General features: G+C 35.7%; 2 protein-coding genes across 12 annotated transcripts in view; one reads left to right on the top strand and one right to left on the bottom strand.

Moving 5' to 3' along the window:
* Positions 1–290: 290 nt before the first annotated feature.
* C1H4orf17 (chromosome 1 C4orf17 homolog) lies at positions 291–20,736 on the bottom strand. Its single transcript, XM_019757665.3, has 8 exons — positions 20,519–20,736; positions 16,403–16,600; positions 13,801–13,865; positions 9,856–9,999; positions 4,965–5,046; positions 3,602–3,791; positions 2,677–2,720; positions 291–1,141 (listed from the first exon to the last, which is right to left on the bottom strand). The coding sequence occupies exons 1-8, from the start codon at positions 20,649–20,651 to the stop codon at positions 939–941; spliced, it is 1,059 nt and encodes a 352-aa protein (XP_019613224.3). The 5' UTR covers positions 20,652–20,736; the 3' UTR covers positions 291–938.
* Positions 15,463–21,638, top strand: part of ADH7 (alcohol dehydrogenase 7 (class IV), mu or sigma polypeptide) — a 62,002-nt gene continuing 55,826 nt past the window's right edge. For 9 of the 11 annotated variants that reach the window (XM_088792107.1, XM_088792104.1, XM_088792092.1 and 6 more), the window contains exons 1-2: positions 15,463–15,487; positions 16,476–16,585. The gene's annotated coding sequence lies outside the window, so the exon portion shown is untranslated. Of the gene's footprint in view, positions 15,488–16,449; positions 16,586–21,638 lie in introns of those variants that run through there. The other 2 variants (XM_088792110.1, XM_088792085.1) reach the window with 2 other exon arrangements.

Genomic DNA, 21,638 nt, shown 5'->3' with positions numbered 1-21,638 from the left:
GGACTTTTATGGGAGATATAAACCTCTATTGATGACATTTGTTACAACTGTATATCCCATCCCAACGAGTAGAATTCTGTGCCTCAGTTGTCTTATTTTTAAAAAATAAGAATAATGATAGTAGCTACTGCAAATAATTACTGTGAAAATTAAATGTTACCATATCTAAAGTGCTTGGAATGATTCCTGACACACAGTATGTGAGATATAAATTTTATCATTAAGATTGCACAAAGGCACATACAAACACAATTTATGCTATCTCTTTTGAATACTGAGCAAGCGTTCTAAACAATGATTGGCTAATTGGTAGGTAGAATCCAGCAGAACACCAAAAGAATAATAGCCATGGCCCAAGGGCGGTTTATTTTAAAAATACAAAAATGTTCAATATTAGGAAATTTGTTAATATTCACAGTTAGTAATGAGTGGAAACTAGGTCCTTTCTAGTTCATAAGTTAGGGGTAATTTTTATATTTTTTGTTTTTTGGAGGAAGATGAGTATATATCCATAATAGCCCAATAACACTGAAACATTTATTATAGATTGCAAAAATTAGTTCAGCTGTTAAAATTGTTTTTTTCTTCTCTATCAGAGTTTTGGGCAGGTGTTGAATTGTAACTACCTAATTCTGATTATAGATGACTTGTCTAGTATTATGGCCTTATGTACTAATACTAATAATGCAAGACCGGAAATGTAGTATATAAATAAACATATTTCTTTTATACATGGCATTAAAATTAGCTACAAATAAAAATATTGTCTCCATTAATATTTATTTGGTAGCATTATATTCAAGTGCTTTGAGATTTACATTTGCCACCAGATAGAGGAGCTGTTGATTCCTCAATACCAAACATTTTTTAAGAAATAATTTGATATTGTAACAAAGTGAAACTCATGTTTGTAAAATAATTAGTCCAGGCTGGAATTTCTACCTTTGGTATGTTATAGGAGAAAATGCTCTTTGGGAAAAGAGATTGTATCCTTGTTGGATACTCCTTGCTGTCATTGGTTTTGCTGCTATGCTCTCCTGCGTTTTAGGCCTAGAAGGAGACTTGGGTTCGCTGAAATATTCTGCAACAGGTATTGTCATCTTATTTCTTCTTATAAACACTGGAGGCTTGTACTCAGCCTCTGAAATAGAAAAAAATCTAAATAAGACCATAAATGAGACATCAAACATAGCTTCTGCCATGTTTTAGTAGCAAATGACATACAAAAAACTATATGAAGTTTAGGTGAATCAAATACACCCAAAATTCAAAAAATAATCTATTCTCATCTTTCTTTCTTAACACCTGCTCATCAATAATGAGTTGTTTGTTCTATAACATGCAGATATGTTCTTTACTCTTAGAATAAAATATTTTGGTAGGAATGAATGAGAGCTGGTGACAGGTAAATGCGATGGGCAAGGATGGGACCAGTGAGAGAAAAGAGAAGGACCTATAGCCATGACAGACAAAAGATAAATAGAAAAGCAGGTTAAAATAAATTAATTATACTCACGAGACCTTCCCAAGGCCTACACAGTCACCTCCAAAGAGTGATACAGATTTGGGGAGATGCTGAATATCAATATTAGAGACAAAGGGGTATGATTTGGGTATTCTTATACAAAACATTTTCCAAATATCTAGACGGTGAAATGTATGTGGGACCAACAGGTAAAACATAAAACTGAGTGATAGACACTATCACTGTCAGAAATTTATAGCCCTGGGATGAAGAGTTTGGTAGGAGAAGTCAGATACCTTGGAGTGTCAGAAATAAGGGGATATTTTCTAATTTCTAAGTTATACTTATTATTGCGTATTTGCAGATAGAACCTCTTTGGGGTTGGATAACCCCAATGAAAACTGTTGGGGTCTGGAGGAACTCTAATTGATTACCATGTCATTCCTGGTAGAAAGGGAACTTGTAGAAATAACAAGACAGACTTTTTGTTTGAGGCTAGTAGACAGACTTCATAGTTGTAGCTCTAAAGTCATTGCCCTGTAGTACTTGCTGTTATGCTTGTTTTAAAGCTAGGAGCTGCCAACTCCCACCCACCCCACCCCCACCACACCCCGTCCACCACCACCCCCAGGAATGTTTCAGTTGGGCTATTCTGGACCAATGTAGGACTTTCCACAATTCTTGATTCTTCTTGGTCCAAATTGTAAACTGAGGTTGGGCTTCTGGTGGGGACACAAACCTGTTCCTTTCCGTTGTACTTCAGCCGTCTTCTGGGGCAACTGCTTGTGGCTAAGTGCCATTTTATTGTTTTTCTCTGGTTGACTTTGTTTCTAGTGCAAATCATTTAGCTGAATGACAGTTAAGCTGTGAAGAACCAAAACTCTGAAGTCACTGTCTTTTTGTTAAATCATGCAGGGCTTCTGTCACTAGACTGGCATGACTACACCTGTACTTCCTATGTCCTGCTGTCTTGTTTCTTAAAGAGTGTCTGTCCCTGATGAGACACTTGACCTTCCAAAACAAAGTTAAATTTATGTCAAATTTATCTCTGAGAAATTCAGCAGCTGCTGTCCCTTAGAGTAGCTGAAAATCACTATTGTGTTTTACTGCCTTTAAAAAACCATAGAAGCTTAATATCTGTGTCCCTAACTAGTTAGATACTTACTGATTTCTTTAAACCAACTCAGTAATTACCACAAACTGTACTTAACCTTTTGGTACTTCCTTATTTTCTTCAGATCCTTGACTTGACGATCTAAATCAATTGGAGAAAGAGAAAATGAAATTCACAAACACAAACAAGTATTTTCTATAGACTTCACCGTTATCACATAGGCTAAGTTTTATATATCTTGATATCTTTATATGTCTTTATATATTTATGTCTTAAATATGCTATTCCAATTCTTTATTTTTCAAAGCAGACAGTATTAAACGTATTTTCCAATGGAAAATTCTCCTGACTTTGAGTAAATATCTAAACAGTATATCATGTATTATTCGCTAAGGTAGAGTCTGACCTTGACTATCTTACCACGTTCTTTCACCATGATGTTATACATAAATACATATTTTTTTCTGTCCTTGTAGTTACAAGGTTTAGGAAGAATTTCTACTGAAATAATTTCCATTTCCCTTAGTAGTTATTTTTCCCTCTGGCAGCCCCCAGGGATATGTCAAAGATAATTAAGTGAAGCAATTTAATCGTATTATTCTATACAAAATGAAGTGATACTTGTATGATATGCATTTAACAAAATATACAAAAACGATACAATGTTGTTTCCTTTATAGCTTTTTTTTTTTTTTTTTTTTTTTTAGGTAAACTTAAAAAACTATATTTTCGTAGATTTCTGGGTGGCTACTCTTGCTTTGCCCGTAGTGGAAAGGGAACTTTCCTCAAAAAGAAAGCTTGTTGGGTGAGGAAGACGGCCCCTGCAAAAATGCTCTGAACGATAGGGTTTAGAATGATTCTCATTACATTTATGAAAATGAAAGAAAACAAGTACACATTGCTGTCATTTACTGAAGAGAGGAGATTTAAAACCTCAGCGCGTTTAGTGTTTTGAAAGACAATGAAAAGAATTCAGTCTTTATGTACCATATGCCCTCTAGGTGGCTGTTATATCTAATTACCTGGTGAGTTGATGTCCTTCCCTAGATGTGGTCAGCACTTTTGATTTTGCAGGTGAATTTGGGGGCGATTTAACTTTGGGTGGCTTGCCAGTCTCTGCTACTGGTTCTGGTGAGATGTTTCTGCGGAAGTGTGTCAACAAGTGTATCTCCGCCAGCTCAGCATGAATCAAAGCTGAGACCCACTCTTTTTCTGATTTAAAAATGGGGGGGGGGGGGGGGCACAAAGGTTGTAATTATAATGTTGGCTACAAACACTGAATTAGTTTTGTTTATCCAGCACTACAGTGCGAAAGGCTGGTAATCTTTTTCGATATATTAATACTTAAGAGTTACAAGTATGTCTAGAAAGGTACATACCAAAGTATTCATTGAAATAATGTCTGTGGTAATTTTACTGATTATTGTTGTTCTTTTATTTTTTTCTGGTTCAGCTGTTTTTTTCCCCCAACAATAAGCACTTGTTACTTGTGTAATTTTTTTAAAGTTACATTCTTCAAAAGGAAAAACAAATAGAGAAGAACTAAAGACTCCTTACTTCCAAATACTTCTCAATTGGCCTGCCAAGTAGTCTTGAGTTCCTGGGGTAGAGTACTATTTCCAAAATGCTCCCATGTGAAAACATTGCACTGTCCCTAACACACTGGTATTTCTTAACTTTGATTAATGCAACAATTCTCAAAGAACAGCCCCCAGACCATCATTATTAGCATCACCTGGGAACTTCTTAAAAATGCAAATCACCAGGCCCCACCCACCTCAGAAGTTTTTCCTCGGTCAGTCTGATGGCCAGCGTGGTTAGAAGATAGCTGCTCTCTGCTATTTATGATTGTCCTATTTAGGACTGGCATGTGTTTTCATGGAGCAGGCCAGGAAGGGCCTAAAGGAGGCTAAGAGATGACCGAGATGATGGTTTTGGTGGGGAATTGGCAGAGCTCTTAGCATCTGGAAGCATTATATTCTAGACAGGGTGAAATATATGTGGGTGCTACTGCCATCCATACCAAAGGAAGAAACTGGCTCTGGGTTCAGTGTTCAGGCTCTGGGCCAGAAGATATGCTCAGGGAGAGCCCTGGGTGTGTGTGGACTTAGGAGCAGAAGCAGAAATCAGTCCTGGACACAGTGTTTCTTTCATGTCACCCAAAGAAGTTCAATATGGGTACAGCAAATTTTAAGTCGTTAAGTGACCAGCTTGCATGGTCATCTCTTCTATATAGGACTACAAAGATTCTGATACTGAAACATTGTAATGTATTACAATATATCTTTGCAAATAGAATAGATTTGGATTTCTTCAGATATTGGCACATGCCTAGTGCCTGACAATAAAGTACTCAGTGTTTGCAAATGCTTAGTTTAATCTCACCTTTTGAACTTGCATGAAGCAGCCACTGTCGAACTTCTGCCAGAGAATCAGTACGTAAAATGTTACAGAGCCTTGCCAGAATCTGACAGAGAATAGTAGAGTTACATAGTGAGCAAATAAATAGTACAAGGCTCATAAAGTTCCCTTACCTTCCCAGATGTCACTCCGTGCACAGTGCTTTATTAAACCAATTGGGACTTTAGCTTGGGAGCCAGTGGAATCTTTAAAAAACAATATCTCCAATACAAGTAGTAAGTTATAGTTTAGGTTAGGCGATGCAGTATTTCCCGTATTGTCTGTTCAGTACCAAAATCTTCCAGAGGAGCCATTAATTTTTCTTCTCTTGGGGAATTGATCCTTTCTTTCTGTATCGTGAGGTTCTAATTGGGATCTTCCAGTCATTGAACTGTCCTTATCTGAACTGCTTCTCTCTATAATGGGTAAATCGAGCTGGATTCAGCATTGTTCCTCAGCTGAGCACAGTAATTGACCCAATGGGAGAGGAATATAATTCCCTTTTGTCACTCAGAATCCTTCCTTGACAATTTTTTATCAGGAGGTAAGGGCTAAAGTGTGGATGATAGAGGAGATAAATATATGAAATAATTCTAATAAAAATGAACTGTAATAAACATTAAAGTGCAAAGTGTTAAGCACATGCAATGATGTTTCCAGTTTGACCCCAAACTGTGCCTGCTGTTGGAATTTAGGCATATCTGAAATTCATACCTGTCTCCTGAACTTCAATCCTACATATCCATCTGCCTTGCAGCTGAATGCACTTAGATATACTATAGTTACTCTGAACCCAAAATATCTCAAACTACACCCCCATCTTTTTCTTCCTAAAACCTGCACCACACTTACTGTTCTCCTGGTTCCCCTGTCTCAGTGGACAGCACCAGCATACGTTGAATGTATGGCCAACCCAGACTCTGGGATTCGTCCTGGAAAGTATGTTTTCTACAACATACTGCCAGACAACGAGGTCAGTAAATTCTTCCTTCTGGATGTTTCTCACATCTCTCCGTTTTTCTTTATCGGCACAGCCTTGATCCTGTCTAAGCCATCATCAATTCTTCCTGGAGCTACTGCAACATCCATTTTCCTAGACTCTCTGCCTGAAATCTTTTCTTAAAATGCTATTAATTCAACAAACATTTGTGTCTGTCATTGATCTAGATGTTGGAAATATAGAATTGAAATTAAAGGACAGAAAAATTCACTGCCTGTTGAGCTTTGTTATATTGTTAAGATTCTTATTCTCAATAATGTCATATCCTGAAGACATCAAGTTAAATTTGCTCCTAATTTCACATTAAATCAATGGCCATGGCAAAAATAATAGTAATAAAAAGAACCCTGTGGCATTCTCTAGGCCTCTAATGGTATTTTCATCAATATAGTGATTGCACATTACTTTCAGCTTCTTGTAACTCATACATCACTCATTGGTCAACTTTGAGAGCATATAATTATCCTTTGTGAGAGGAAGTGGAATATGTCTTCCTAGAAAGGCTCCTCCTTGCTCTTCATTGAGTTTTGTTCTGGAAGGTAGTAAATACATTGGCAGGTGAGTTTGATCTGTTGAAACTTGATTTTAGGACTTAGGAATATAGGTCTAGAGTAGCCCCTACCTTGGGGCTAGAGTACCCTCCTTTTTTTTAGGTGTGACCTTTCTGAGGTCTCAACTGACTTCCTGGTGTGTTCAACAAGGTCTCTTCACTCTGGCAGATCACAAGCCCAGCATCTCTAAGCAATGTGCCGCCTTCCAGTAGCTACCTCCTGCCTCGTCTCATTCTCTGCATGTGCAGCTAATATTGGACTGAAGACTCATAGAACCCTATGCAGATTTGGGGAGCTTTTTTTCTCCACAGATACCTCTCCTTTAATATCTTAACTCGCAAATTCCACCCACTTCAGCAACCCCAGAGTCTGAACTGATTTCGCTACGTAGTGAAACTGTTACCTTTGTTTGGGCTCCACTTTTCTGTGCCATGATTCAGACCATGCCCCAGACAAAAACGTGGCAATCAAATTGTTTTCCTTCTCTCAATAGTCATATATTTGCATTGTCTGTTGCCCAAAACTGCCCAAAAACAGTTTCTTTATATGTTTTCCCCAATTATATAATTGTTTCTTTCAGGAGGCTAAGTCTTGCACCCAGTCTATCATTTTGGAAGCAGAGGATCTTGCCTACGATTTTTTCCTCCTCCCAAATTAGTTCTGCATGCGAGTATTGTATCTATAGTAATTTTTTGAAAGTACAACTCTGACCATGTCATTCTTGTATTTCCAAAGTGATTCAGTATAATTCACTGCTTCACATTCTTTGTTGACTTCCCACAACACTTTCGATGAAATCTGGACACCTCAGTATGGCTTTTAAAGTACTTCCTTACCTTGGTCTCCCATCCTCTATGCAGCGTTCTCTCTGCACTCTCTGCAATGGCCATTTTAATTGCTTTTAGTTCCTTGAATAAGCAATGCTCTTACCTCTTAACCTTTAGACAGAAGTTTTCTTGGCTAAGAATGATCTTTTCTGTACTTCTTTTTATCTTCTAATTATACCTTAAACCTTCTTTAGGCTTCTTCCTCCTTGAAGACTTTCTTAACTCCCAAATCTCCTCCTATATGATTTTACAACACCTGTACAATCCCTCTCATAAGCTCTGTGAATGAAGGAACCAACTGTATCTCCAAACTATAGTATTTTGTCATTTTACTTAAATACTTATAGAATAAATGAATGTGTTTGGCAGACTTTGGTGTCAATAATAGACTATTATTTCTGTACATTCAAGATCTTTGGGAGGAAAGGCTGAGAACAAGATCCTAACTGCCACCGAATTCTGTTTTCCTTTAAAGTAATAATTGTAAAACTACATGGTTTTTCGTACACACCCCTGCACAAATATTTCTTGATTACACAACCCATTCAGAATTACCAGCCTGGGTAATAAGAAATTGGAAGATAGGTCAGATTTTTTTGTGGAAGGCGTAGAGGGATGAAATGCCACCAAGATGAGCTCTATTTTTAGGACTCATTTATACAAGCCCCAAAAATTTAATAAGACCTTTTTTTTTTTTCACTTTACTCCTTCTCCTTTCATTTATTTAACAAATAGTCGACAATTATTTGGTAAAATGCCATTCTGTGTGTGTCAGTTAATATTTTTCAAGCAAAGTGATAAGTGCGGAAGAATCACTTGTGAACAACATAAGACAAGATCCTGTCCTTCAAAGAGTTTACATTTTAGTGGATCTTGTATCAATTGATACCTAGTTAATATCTTTAAGGTGGAAGATGCTTTTGAGAGGAGGGCTCTTTAATAGATGCCCACAAGGTGAGTTTTACAGGGTCTTGGTGGTCTATTGATGTGCCCAAGGAAGTAAGACAGCCTTACGAAAACTGCACTCAGCTCATGGTTTGGTTGAGTTGACGGCCTCCATGCTTAGCTGATTTTCTACAGTTTTACCTTGACCTTGATAGAACTTTTCTTTTTAATTAATGTATTCAACATTCATTGAGTATGTATTTAATAATACCTAGGTGCCTAGCACTTATCTAGGCACTGAAGATAAAGCAATATTACTAAGACAAGACAAGTATGAGATTGTGTAAAGACTTAAATTTTAGTGTGAGTGGGGTGAGGAGGCAGAAACAATATTGGGGAAAAAAAGGAACATCAGATATGGCATGTGCTATGCACAAAATAACAAAGGGCAATGGGATAAAGAGGGACTAGGTAGCTACCTTAGATTAGGTGGTCAGGGAAAGTACTTCTGAGTAAGTGATATTTAAACTGAGACCTTACTGAGAAGATGGTGACCACTGAAAGGATCAAAGAGAAGAGACTTCTTAGTAGGGGAAAACCCGTAAGGAGGAAATGAGCAAATTATCGAAAGATCAGTGATGCCAGAGTGTAGTGGGTGAAGTGGGCAGTAATTCTGAAGACTCTGTGTAATATAAAGTCTTTAGCCATAATTATCAGGAAATCATGTATAACACAAGTCATAGCTGTAGATATTATCTTTTATTGTCCTTCTTCGCTTTTATTCTTCCCAATTTTAATCATCAGCATAAATTATACCCAATGATACTGTTATCCTTTACTTTTAAAATAGCTCCTTATCAGGATTATTCAGTAAAAACCCTTACAACATGCTCTGTTATTTGCAATTGCTATTACGGATACTTATTTAAAACTTCTATCAGAGTCATCATTATAATATTTTGACCCTTAATTCATTGTAGTGGGTCTTACAGTGAGGCAAGGTGGAGGTTACCAAAAGGAACTAAAGAAGGAAAACAAAGAATAGCAGATGACAAACATCAACTGATTGACTTACTCTTGATTATATGTCATTCTCAGAAATAACTGTGGCTAGAGAAAACCTAGTAGTCTGATATGACGAATTACCATTAATATAACTAAGTTTATAACCGCAGGCAGAGAAGGTTTAAAGAAACAGTTTTCCACAGATAAGAGAGAGAGAGATGAGTGTTGATTGGAGGAATCTCTGCACATTAAACTATGTGAAGAAAATGTATAGGTAATGGCTAGACATCATGGAAAGTGCCTCTGAAGCATTTGGAAGATGATGAAGACAGACATTAGAAGAACAGGGCCGAGGTTGTTTGGCCAATGCCAAGCATTTCATTATGTCTAAACCAAAGGTGGTGTTGCTTTAAGAGTGCAGGATTTCAGGGAGAAGTAAGACTGCAAATGAAAATAGGAGTAGGCCTTGGATTTCAGGCTAACCAATGTTAAATCAATTCAGTTGTCAAATGGGACCCACCAGAATTTTAAGGGTGCTACATGATATGATTGTTTTTATTGTTTGTTCATGCTGTTCCCAAGTTATGGATTAAATAAACCTGCCTTACTTTGATTTCCTGCTCCAGATAGTTTGGTATGCGTACGGTGTTCTCTTTGGCACCGGTCGTGGTATTCAGCTCCTCTGAAGAACAACAGCCAGCAGTAGACCATGCCTTTGGAGGTAAGGGTGGGTTTTTCACCTTCATTTTTTCCTAAATCAAAGACACAATACAATCAACATATGCTTGCATCCACTTATATTTTGCATAACAATGAAATGATTTAGAATAAGAAATATTGTAGCAAAATGAGAGACATACATACAAGTAAAACGAGGTTCATTATACTCCTCCCTTAAATATCAAATTTTAAAATATTTGCATTTGGAGACAGAATAAATAGTAATACATTATTTACTTTTTGTGAAACCGTTTTAAACCCTTGGTTGAACATTAAGATAATAATTTTTAAATGTTTACTATGTAACTTTTATTTGTATCGATGGTTCAGAAATAACAACCCTCTCATGACACTTGAGATTTTCTGTTGAGGTGGGAAGATTTGTCTTTTATGACTGGAAAAGACAGCTGAGAGGTTTTATGCTGTATCTGAGAAGCAACTGCATGGTGTGAACTGTTGCTTCCTGGCTCTGCTAAATGTCAGCTGAGAGCTGGAGAATTAGAGAGGTAAACTACATTAGCTTTCCTTGATTAGTTGGAAGAAGAAATAGAAAGTCTGTTTTCTTGTTCTGGGAGGTAAATATACTGTTTGCAATTTAAAAAAAAAAAAAAAAAAAAAAAAAGGTTGTAGGAGCTTTTAAGTCCAGGAAGAATTATTTATCTATGTGCCTATTCCAAGGAAGGTTTTTCATGTTTAGAAGTGAGTGATATGTAAAGACACACAGAAGCTGGTGGCTGAATGAGTCAACAGCCAGGGACTGTGATGATGGGTATTGATAGAACAATGTTTAATTGTTGATGTTTACTGAAAATAAAGCTATATTGTATTTAGATGCATTCTTTGTTAAAATTTATTATGTAGACTTCTTGTTTTGGGGAATAGTAATATACTTTTTTGTTGTTATTGTTTAACCCTCCCACTGAACACAACTAAAAGGTCAGATTAAAATTAAAAAACAAACAAACTGTCAAGGACTGAATAAGATAGGAGTTAATAGATCAAAAGTGATGGGGAAGTGAGAAGCCTGAGGTTTACACAGTGCAGTAGCCATTTTTGCCCGGAGGTCGTTGTCTGACCCAGGAAAATGAGAACTCTCCTTTTGACTCTCCTTAAGGTCCTGAAAGACAGGACTCAACGTTCAGGACCCAGATAAGAGCCACCCAAGGACTGTACTCTCAAGGCGAAGGTGACCTAGAAATGTAACAGCCCTTGGAGAGATATGTATAGCTTGGGATCAAGGTTTGAACTTGATTTAAATAGTTCTAGGCTGGTAGGGCCTCTGGGTTCCTATAGAAGCAAGTGCATATTTTCTCTGAAAGAAAATCCATTTACCATGGACTTCAGATTGCCACAAATATTTTTTCACACACAGTATCTAGCAATTGAGCTGTGAGTCAAGAAGAAATTATAACGCAAGTTAGAAAAAGTTTTAACTTAATACTACTGAAAATGTTATAGTAGCAAAAATTACGAAAGCAACTAAAGGAATCCTCAGAGGGGAATTTATAGCTTTAATATGTATGTGTATATGAGAAAGCTAAAAGAAGCTAGAAAAAGAACAATAAAATGAAGTGTGTGAATAGAAAGAGAAAAAAGATAACAGAAGTCAACAAAATAGAAAATGTACAATATAGAAGAAAAAAATTAGTTCTTTGATAGACTAATAAATTGATAAACTTCTGTTGAAACTGATCAAGAAAAAGACACAAATTAACAAAACTGATATGTAAAACCATACACCTTATAGATCCTACAGATAATTTTAAAAGAATATGAGGATATTATATAAAACATTGTCAATAAATTTACTGACAATAAATAACATTGTCAGTAAAACTCTTAAACTTCTAGCTGGATACACCAGGAAAAAAAGAAGATACAAATTACCAATATCAGGAATAATGTGAGAGCATTTCTACAGATCAGATAATCATTAAAAGAATATTTTAAGATTGACTTTATATCAGTAAATACAACTTAGATGAAATGGACAAATTTCTTGAAAAACATAAACTACCAAAGCTCACTAAACAAGGAATAGATGACTGAAATAGCCTATATCTATGAAAATGAGAAATTTAATTTGTAGTTAAAAATCTTAAATCAAAGCAAACTCCAGCCCTGATGGCTTCACTGAAGAATTCTATCAAAGCTTTAAGGAAGAAATACCAATTCTTCATAAAATCTCTGAGAATATTAAAGAGGACTTCTCAACCTATTCTAGGAAGCCAGTATTATGCTGATACTAAAACCAGCAAAAACATCACAAATAAACAACAAATATTCCTTAAGAACATAGAAACAAGAATGGTAAACAATATCTTATGAAATTAAATATATAAAAGGGAACATGACCGAGTGGGTTTTTTTTCCAGGAATGCAAGATTCATTTAACATTTGAAAGTTAACCAATCAACTTTACCCTATTAACAGACTAAAAAAGAAAAATAATGTGATTATCTCAAATAGACGCAGAAAAAGCAATTGACAAAATCCAACCCCCATTTCTGATTTAAAAAAACAAAAACTCTCAGAATGGAAAGGAATTCCTTAGCCATATAAGGGCACTTATGAATAAAGTAAATTAATGTCAGACTTAATGGTGAAAGTCTGAGTGCTTTTCTCCTATGATTTAGATAAGGCAAGGATGTCTGCTCTCACCAGTTCCATTCAGCATTGTACTAGAAGTTCTAGCCATCACAATAAGGCACAATAGAGAGATAAACAGTATGTATATTTGAAGCTATAATATAAAAATTAAAAATGGGGGCTTCATCAAAATTATGAATTTTGCTTCAAAAGGTACAGTTACAAAAAAAGTAAACCTCAGACTACAAGAAAATATTTGCAAAATGTCTCTATGACAAAAGATTTATACCTAGAATATATAAAGAACTTTTATAACTTCATAATAAGAAAACAAATAACCCAATTTAAAAAGTAGACAAAAGATTTTAACACACACTTTCCATAAAAAGATATATTGATGGCAATTAAGAATATAAAAACATGTCAGCCTCATTAGTCATTAGGGAAATGCAAACTAAAACTACAATGAAATACCATTACATACCCACTAAATTGGCTAAAATAAAATACTGGCCACACTAAAGATGTTGAGGAAAGGAAAGTCTTATAACTATTGCAAGAACATAAATTGGTATAACCACTTTGAAAAACACTTTGGCAGTTTCTTAAAATTCAAACATACACCTACTATAAGACCCAGTCATTCCACTCCTAGGTATTTACCCAAGAGAAAAGAAAATGTCCATACACGGACTTGTACACAAATGTTCATATCACCTTTGTCAAAAATTGAAAACAAGCTAAATGTCCATCAACAGGTGAATGGATAAACAAATTGTGGGATACCCATACAATTGAATATTCCTCGGCAATAAGAAAGAATGAACTATGGAGGCACATTACAACATGGATGAATCTTAAAGTAATTATGCTGAGTTAAAGAAACCAGATTAAAAAAAGAGAACACATGTGATTTCATTTATATAAAATCCTCAAAATTACATGCTAAATCTTTAGTGATAGCAGATAAATGTTTGCCCATGGGAGGGACAGGGTCTCGAGGAAACTTTTGGGAGTGATGGATAAGTTTATTCTCTTGATTTGGGTGGTGGTTTCCCAGGTGTGGATATATATTTGTCAAAACTCATCAACACCCGTGCTTTAAATATGTGCATTTTATATCATGTTAATATACTTAAATAAGGCTGTAAAAATACTGTCTTTTCAGAAAGGTTTGTGAAGAAAAGGAGAGGGAACGAAAGAAGTCAAACTAAATAGGTAGCTGTAAATAGTTGTTTCTTTACCTTTTTAATTACTAAGGGATTCTCACTGGAAGTTTTGAAGCACTCCTTGATTTTTCTATAGGGCTCTGAAATGATATTGAGGAAAAATACATTTAGATCAAACCAAAAAATTTCTATTACATGCCATAAATGACATCAGTGGCTTAAACAGATGAGAGTACTTCTGAATTTCAATTAAGGGCAACTGGGGATCTGTTTATAAGTATCCTGCTTCCCCGAAAATAAGACCTGGCCAGACAATCAGCGCTAATGTGTCTTTTGGAGCAAAAATTAATATAAGACCCGGTCTTATTTTACTATAAGAGTGGGTCTATGATATGGTATATGATATGATATGATATGATATGATATGATATGATATGATATGATATGATATGAACCGGGTCTTACATTAATTTTTGCTCCAAAAGATGCATTAGAGCTGATAGTCCGGCTAGGTCTTATTTTCAGGGAAGCATGGTATTAGAAAACCTGCAGGTAGAATTATACTACAACAACATAATAAAACATATTTATCTTACAAAACTAATTCTATGCCCAGGAAGATGATATAAAGAGACTCTACAAGAGCTTTCTTGATCTGGGTAAACTGATTTTTAAAAGTACATATTTCAGTGTAAGTCATGTTTTTCTCTGATTCCTATCCATATAACTGTCTCTTTCTCTAATTAAAGAGACTGTATGTGTGCCGTTTGCCCTGTAGACAGAAAGAGAAGATGTATGCTGAGTTCGTATTACGTTCTGTATTTTATTTCTTGCTTTATCAGTCTCTCAACCCTACCCATTTCATTCAGTCATCCAACTAAATCCCTCTACATTGCCCTAAAACCACTTAAATATTTACTTAATTTTTCTTTACATTAATTTAAAGATATATTCTGTGTAAGTGATACTGTGTCTTTACTGAAGCCATAGTTAACACAAAATTTTTTTTTAAAACATGAAAAGATTTTGTGTATATACCTAATGGTAACTAAATTCATTACTTAGAGTAAGGAGAACAAAGTTATGTGTGTGAATTTATTTAATGTTTTTTTTTGTGGGAAACAGAAACTACTCTAGCTATTTTAAGCAAAAGTGTAAATAATACAGGGAATTAGTCGTTTGTAATATCATTGGAAGGGCTGGAACAGTGAACTGTGCTCTTGACCCTTCACAAATCATTTCAAAAACAGCATGTTGCGCCTGGCCCACCAAGGGGCCACAGCCTTTATCGCAATCAGGAGGAAGGGGTGCCATGAAGTCATTGCCACTTCAATTGCTGTCACAACACCCGTGAGGCTAAGATTAGGCATTGGATCGCTGCTGCAATCAGAAAGCTACCATATCTGCTGACTTTGCCATTTGACATCTATAAATCCAGAAGCTGAACACTGGGATGTTGTAGGAAATAAAAGAACAAAAAACCCACATCTCCAGTCATGCTTGATAGCAAACATCAACCAAAAAAATGACCTTAGCCCCACATCTGTGATATAAATTTTACCATATGGCAACACCTAGTTCCCATCAAGGGATTCTTGCAAATGTAATTTTTAAGTTTCTACAGTATATAAGTAGGGACATCAGAAGGAAGATGGAATAAGTAGGCTTTGATTCTTCATTGCTAGTGGAAAGGAGGGAAGAGGAACTTTCAAAAAGATGAAATGGGTGAACAAGGCTGAAGACCTTAGAATGGAATCATATAGTAAGTACTCTATTAATGATCCCTCTTATTGTTATCTATTGAAAGCTATACATTTTACCACATTAAACCAAAATAATTTTCATGTGCCCTGGAACTTTTAGTAATAGCATGTAATTGGATAGGGCAGGAGAAGGAGAACTGGATGTAATTTCTGCCGTCCAGAATTCCTTCTATTTTACCTTGACCTTTAGATTTTGCCATGCTGTGCTTTTTTTGTGTGTGTGTGTATTAGTTTAAGGTATATAACATAATGATTTGACATATGTATATATTGCAAAGTGACTATCACAATAAGTTTAGTTAACATCCATAACCTCACATAGTTACAGGTTTTTTTTTCTTGTGATGAGAAATTTTAAGATCTACACTCTTCACTTTCAAATATACAATACACTCTTGTTAACTATAGTCATTATGCTGTACTTTTGATGAATTCCTTGATTTCAATTCAGTAAGCATTAATTCCATACCAAGAATAGCAAAAACAGAGCTCTGATCTTAAGGAGGTGACTGTCCAGTGGGGCAGATGTAAATATTAATTCTATCCCTATTGCATTTCCCCCACTCACTTTTTGTCTGAAGTAGTTTCCCTATCAATGTTAGCTAAACGCTCACTTTTGGTATCTCTTAGCTACTTTCGTAGGGACTAGAGACCAGAACCACACCAAATATGCCTTGTACATGATAATGTTAATAATAATTATTACTCTTATTATTATTATTAACATTTTTGAACTACTGAGTTGAGATTAGATGAGTGAAAAATTTTTGTAATGAATAACCTATTTCACAGTGAGAAAATTTCATGACTATTTAAAAATCACTGCAGCTATATTAGTAATCATACAGCTTTTTTACCCCCTGATAGTTGGCAGGAGGCCTCAGGAAAGAGTTCATCAGTTGAGAGGGACTCACCAGAATGAGGCCGTGGAGAGTGTACCTTGACCCTGACTGGGTCTGGTGGGCCTTCTCTGACTGTGTTCTCCAGAGCTGCAGTGCATGATGGATGTGGTATTTCGTCCTTCTCCAAGTGGTTGAACTGGCCAACACCCCACAATGTTCCGAATGAGTTTTGATCGTCATTCACAGTACAGATCGGTATGTTATTCAAACCTAGGTGAGTAAGGATAAAAAGACCAAACCACTAGATTAGGTTTGGGGCAGGTTTTCTTAGAATGATCAGTGATTTCCCTCCCAACCAGATAGTGTTAAATATATGTAAGATGTCCGACTTCAAATTGTATGAACCAGTGCTAGTCATTGAAAGTCAGTGTAGCAAATTAGTCTTACTACATGCTTCCGTAAAATGTTCTGCCATCTTGTTAGCCTTGAGAACCATACCCACATCTTTGATCTTGGTCTTAGAGTCAAGTGGAGTAGATCTGCCTCTATCCCAGACAGAATTCTCATTTCTCAAGTTTTGATGATGACCAAGAGGGGTTATGTTAGTCCTCTTTGTGAATACCAGATTGAGATTTTTGAAAGCATCCAGAATGTTGTGTGGCAAGGCCTCTAAAAGACATGCACTGGCTCTTATTTTGTACTGGCAGAAGGTAAAAAGCTGTTGGAGCCAGGAATAGGAGACAGGCTAAGATAAATTCTGAGGGCAGGAAGGAAGAAATGTGGGCTACAAAAGAATCTCCTTCCTCACATCAGAGCCTTGCAGGTTCATTCCCTCTCCTACAACAGCTATTTGCTTTTGGCTCACATATTGATTTATAGACAGGTCGTCTTTTCAGTTCCAATGCTATGTCGTGTCATATTGGACAGCTGAGGAAATGGGGACACACAGGGCATTGCTTTGTGTTAATCAATGAATTATGAGAGGTAGTAATGGATGGCTGCTTTGTTCCACAAGAAGTGGCACAGGAAGCTTCTCAATAGTGTGTTTCATAATTGCCCATTCTTCCAAATCTCCTTCTAGTACCATTGGTCCATGCCCTTCTTATCTATCTGCTCAAATGACATCAAAAGGTATTTGATGACAACCTGTCTGAAATACGCCCCATCAGGCTCTGTCCCCTTATGCTCTTTTATTCTTTCCATAACAGTTGTCACCTGTCATATGGGTTTGCACACTGCTGGGCTGAGCTGCGCTAGGATATAAACCTCATGAAAGCATGGATTTTGTCAGTTTCATTTGGGGCTCTATTCCTAGAGTCTAGAATAGTACCTGGCACAAAGTAGGTGTTCTATGATTATTTGTTAAATGAATGAGGAACATAGCCAAATATAAAGTTTTTATTTAGTATAATACTTTGAACTTCACTGATAGTAACTAGTTCCAAATAGAAATGAGAACAAAATTTTGAAGACAGTATCACATTTTATCATTTTATCTTAAATACCTGGGTTAGCAATTGGCCCAGGTGCAGAGTGAAAAATTGATTATCAAGTGAAATATATAAAACATTAACACAGAGACAAATCAATGGGAAAAAAAATCCCTATTTTCTCTGCTATCTCCTTTAATTAGTAAAAGATGTATGTGGGGGGGGGGGCTTTTTTTTCCTTCCATCCCTACTTTTTTTTTAGCTTTATTTTCCTTATTCATTCACACATTTTCCTTTCTGGTATGTATATATAAATATACATACGTGGATCTATATCTGAACATAAGTAATAAGAAAAAATTCAGATTACATCTATCTGAAGAGTTAGGAAAGAACTATATAAGAATGCATGAAGGGTCAAATAGAATGGCATTTTAGTGACCTCAGAATCAAACGGGAAATGTTAAATGATTTAAAGCTACTCAGAAAAATATTAAATTCAATCCAGCAGTGAAGGAGGTTAGGGACAATTTTGATGGGCGTTTCATTAACTTCCTTGAATATATAAAGGTTTCCTGTGTCTGCTTATCTCTTGTGTTTTTCAGAGTTCTGTTGGGGGTTCTTTGCTTTCTTGGGCAGCAACTTTATAGTTTTAACCTATATGCCTCTGTCTTTTAAATCTATTTTATAGCCCCATCCAATCCTTAGTCTCCAAGTCCTTATATCGTTTATCTACTTGGCCATTTCCTCCTGTATGTTTCATCAGCACATCAAATACGTGTTTAAAATGAAGCTTATAATATTCTCTCCAACATGTGTCCGTCCTCCTGAATGCTTAAGACTAATTGGATGGTGCACCATCCAGCTAGTCAACCAAGCTAAAACCTAGCAGTAATTTTAGATTTCTTACTCTGTTTCATTGTTTCCGTTCCCCAAATCCAGTAAATGCCAAGTTCTGCCTATTCTTTCCTTAATGTGATATATATATATATATATATATATATATATATATATATATATATATATGTATATATGTGTATATATACATATATATGTATATATACATTATACATATATGTGTGTGTGTATCTATATATATATACATATATATATATATACATTACTGGATATATATATATATATATATATATACACATTTGGGGTAAAACCAGTGAACAAACTAGCTGTAATGTTCCTGTACTGAGTGTGGGTTCCAAGCACATGTTGACTTTTAACATACCGTGTTCCCCTGAAAATGAGACCTAGCCAGACCATCAGCTCTAATGCATCTTTTGGAGCAAAAATTAACATAAGACCTGGTCTTATTTTAATATGATATAAGACCAGGTATAATATAATATAATACTGGCTATAATATAATATAATACAATACAATACTGGGTATAATATAATATAAAATAATACATAATACTGGCTATAATATATAATACAATACAATACTGGGTATAATATAATATAAAATAATATATAATACTGGCTATAATATAATATAATACAATACAATACTGGGTATAATATAATATAAAATAATATATAATACTCGCTATAATATATAATACAATACAATACTGGGTATAATATAATATAAAATAATATAATATAATACTGGCTATAATATAATATAATACAATACAATACTGGGTATAATATAATATAAAATAATATAATACTGGAGCTGATTGTCCAGCTAGGGCTTATTTTTGGGGAAACATGGTAGCTATTAATAGTCAGAATAAAGCAGCTGGCTTCTCTTCACTTTTTCATTTCAATTCCAGTTACTAAGCTTTCTAGAAATTAGCAGAAAGATGTCCAAAGAAAATTTTCTATTTAGTTGAACATATATTTCTTTGTGAACATATATTACTATGAGCAAGCCTTTTGGTAGGCATTGTAGGGGATTTGAAGACATAAAAGTGTGAACAGTTCTATACTGCTTTGTAGGTATAACATAATTCAAGGAAAAATGTGAAATAAGATATAGAAGAGTTATATATCAAGTACATTCAAGTATTTGAAGTCAGAAAAGTATTATACTCAGTTTAGTATTTGAAACTTGTGAATGGTTTAATTTGACTAAGGTCACAGTAGAGTAAGCAGAAAGAAGTGCCAAGGTCTAAGCTATGAGGGACTCCAACGTTTACTGCAGAATCAGCAAAAATAAAAGCTGGGAAAGAGAAACCACAGAGGTAGGGGGTAAATTGGAAGACATGGTGTTTCAGAAACTAAATTTAAATTTTGAAAGAAAGACAGGGAAGGAGAGTGTGGGAAAGATGGACGGAGGAAGAGATGAGGGAAGGAAGGAAATGAGGAAGAAAAGAAAGAAGGGAGGAAAGAAGGGAGGGAGGAAGGACAGAGAGAAAGGAGCAAGACAAACGGAGGGTGGGTAAAATACATGCTTCGCCAGGGCTGATGTTCAGCACGCAGATGCTAGCATGACTGTGCAAGTTGTTAAAATACTGAAATACTTTCCTACAGTTTGCTCAGTTGCTGCCCTGAGCTCCCTGATTGGCCCCTTTGGCGCTTCTTCAGGCCTTTTTCCTAACAATCTAGTTATCCAAGCATGAAGGTGGGGCACAGAGGGTGCCTGCCGCCTCTGCTCTACCTCCAGGGCTGGCATCTGGTCTCCACAGTCAGTGCCTGTGCCTGGGCAGTGGTTAAATACTCTGAGTAGTACACCAGAACCAAGTAGCCCAAGTGTAGAGGAGAGAAACACATTCTAGGACTTGAGTCACCTTACCTTTGATGTGGCAGACCCTTCTGGGATGAGGCGTATGCCTGACCAGAAAACAACTTTCATTTTTCGCCATCATATGGCTGCCTTTGTTCTCAAACTGAAGAGCAGACGTCGGGGATTTGAGGCTCATGTTCATGGAGTGTTGCTTCCCCCTCTCTACTGTTGCCACAAAATGTCTTGGGGGTCTACCTCGTTAGCCTCACTTCCACTTCCAGCAGTGCTCAGACCCTGAAATCACAGAATGACAGTTACTCTGACAAGGGGTTCTCAACATTTCCTGACACAGCAAACATTTCTCCAGCTTCTTTGTTTGCACTGAATTGTTTTCATGTCAAAACAATGTGAGGCTCTTTTACTTGCAGTCCAAATTTTTGTAAACACTGAAATCAATATAGGCATGAGTGGAACAGAAAAATATTTTCCCTGGAAAAATCAAAACATTTGTGCGAAACTGAAAGTATATTCTATACTTAATTGAATTTAAGTTCACTTTGTTGGCTTACCAACATAAAAACACATAACGTTGTTACCAATTTTGGTATAGTAAATTAAACTGATAGCTTTAAAATACCATACCTACAAATGCGCTTTACATTAAATTAACTTTAAATGAGGACCTTTCATTATTGTACTTTAAGAAAGTCAACATCGTAAATTTGTGTCATGTTCTGAGAGAATGGTAAAACCTGAAGGAGAAAAAAATCCAATAGCAAAAGAATGATATTACATTTATAGATGATAAACTGGAGAACCTTTGTCATGTTGTTATTTGCCGTATTCAGTAGTATGTAATCAGGTTCCCTCAGTCACTCAGCATCATTTATTAGACATGTACAGTATCATAGGCCTAAGGGATAAAAGATAATATTATGACTCTTGGGGAATTCACAATCATTTGGGAAAGAAAATTTCTGGCTTAGGAACATAGGAAAGAGTTATTTAAACTTTCTTAAAAATGGTATACTTGTCTTGAAATTTAAGGATGTTTTTTCTGAGGTTTGTTGTATATTTCCTATCTTACATGGAAATCGTTTTCATCACAGCTGTATTACGAAATATACAGTTTATTTCTAACCATGGTAGGGAGTTTTTCTGGTCTGAACAATTTTCAGTGTCAAAATAT

Source organism: Rhinolophus sinicus, chromosome 1, assembly GCF_057876585.1.
Source record: "Rhinolophus sinicus isolate RSI-liver-muscle chromosome 1, RSI-T2T, whole genome shotgun sequence".
In the NCBI taxonomy this organism is placed as follows: domain Eukaryota; kingdom Metazoa; phylum Chordata; class Mammalia; order Chiroptera; family Rhinolophidae; genus Rhinolophus; species Rhinolophus sinicus.
Note: the sequence above shows the minus strand (reverse complement) of the source record. Positions and strands in the feature narration are given on the sequence as shown.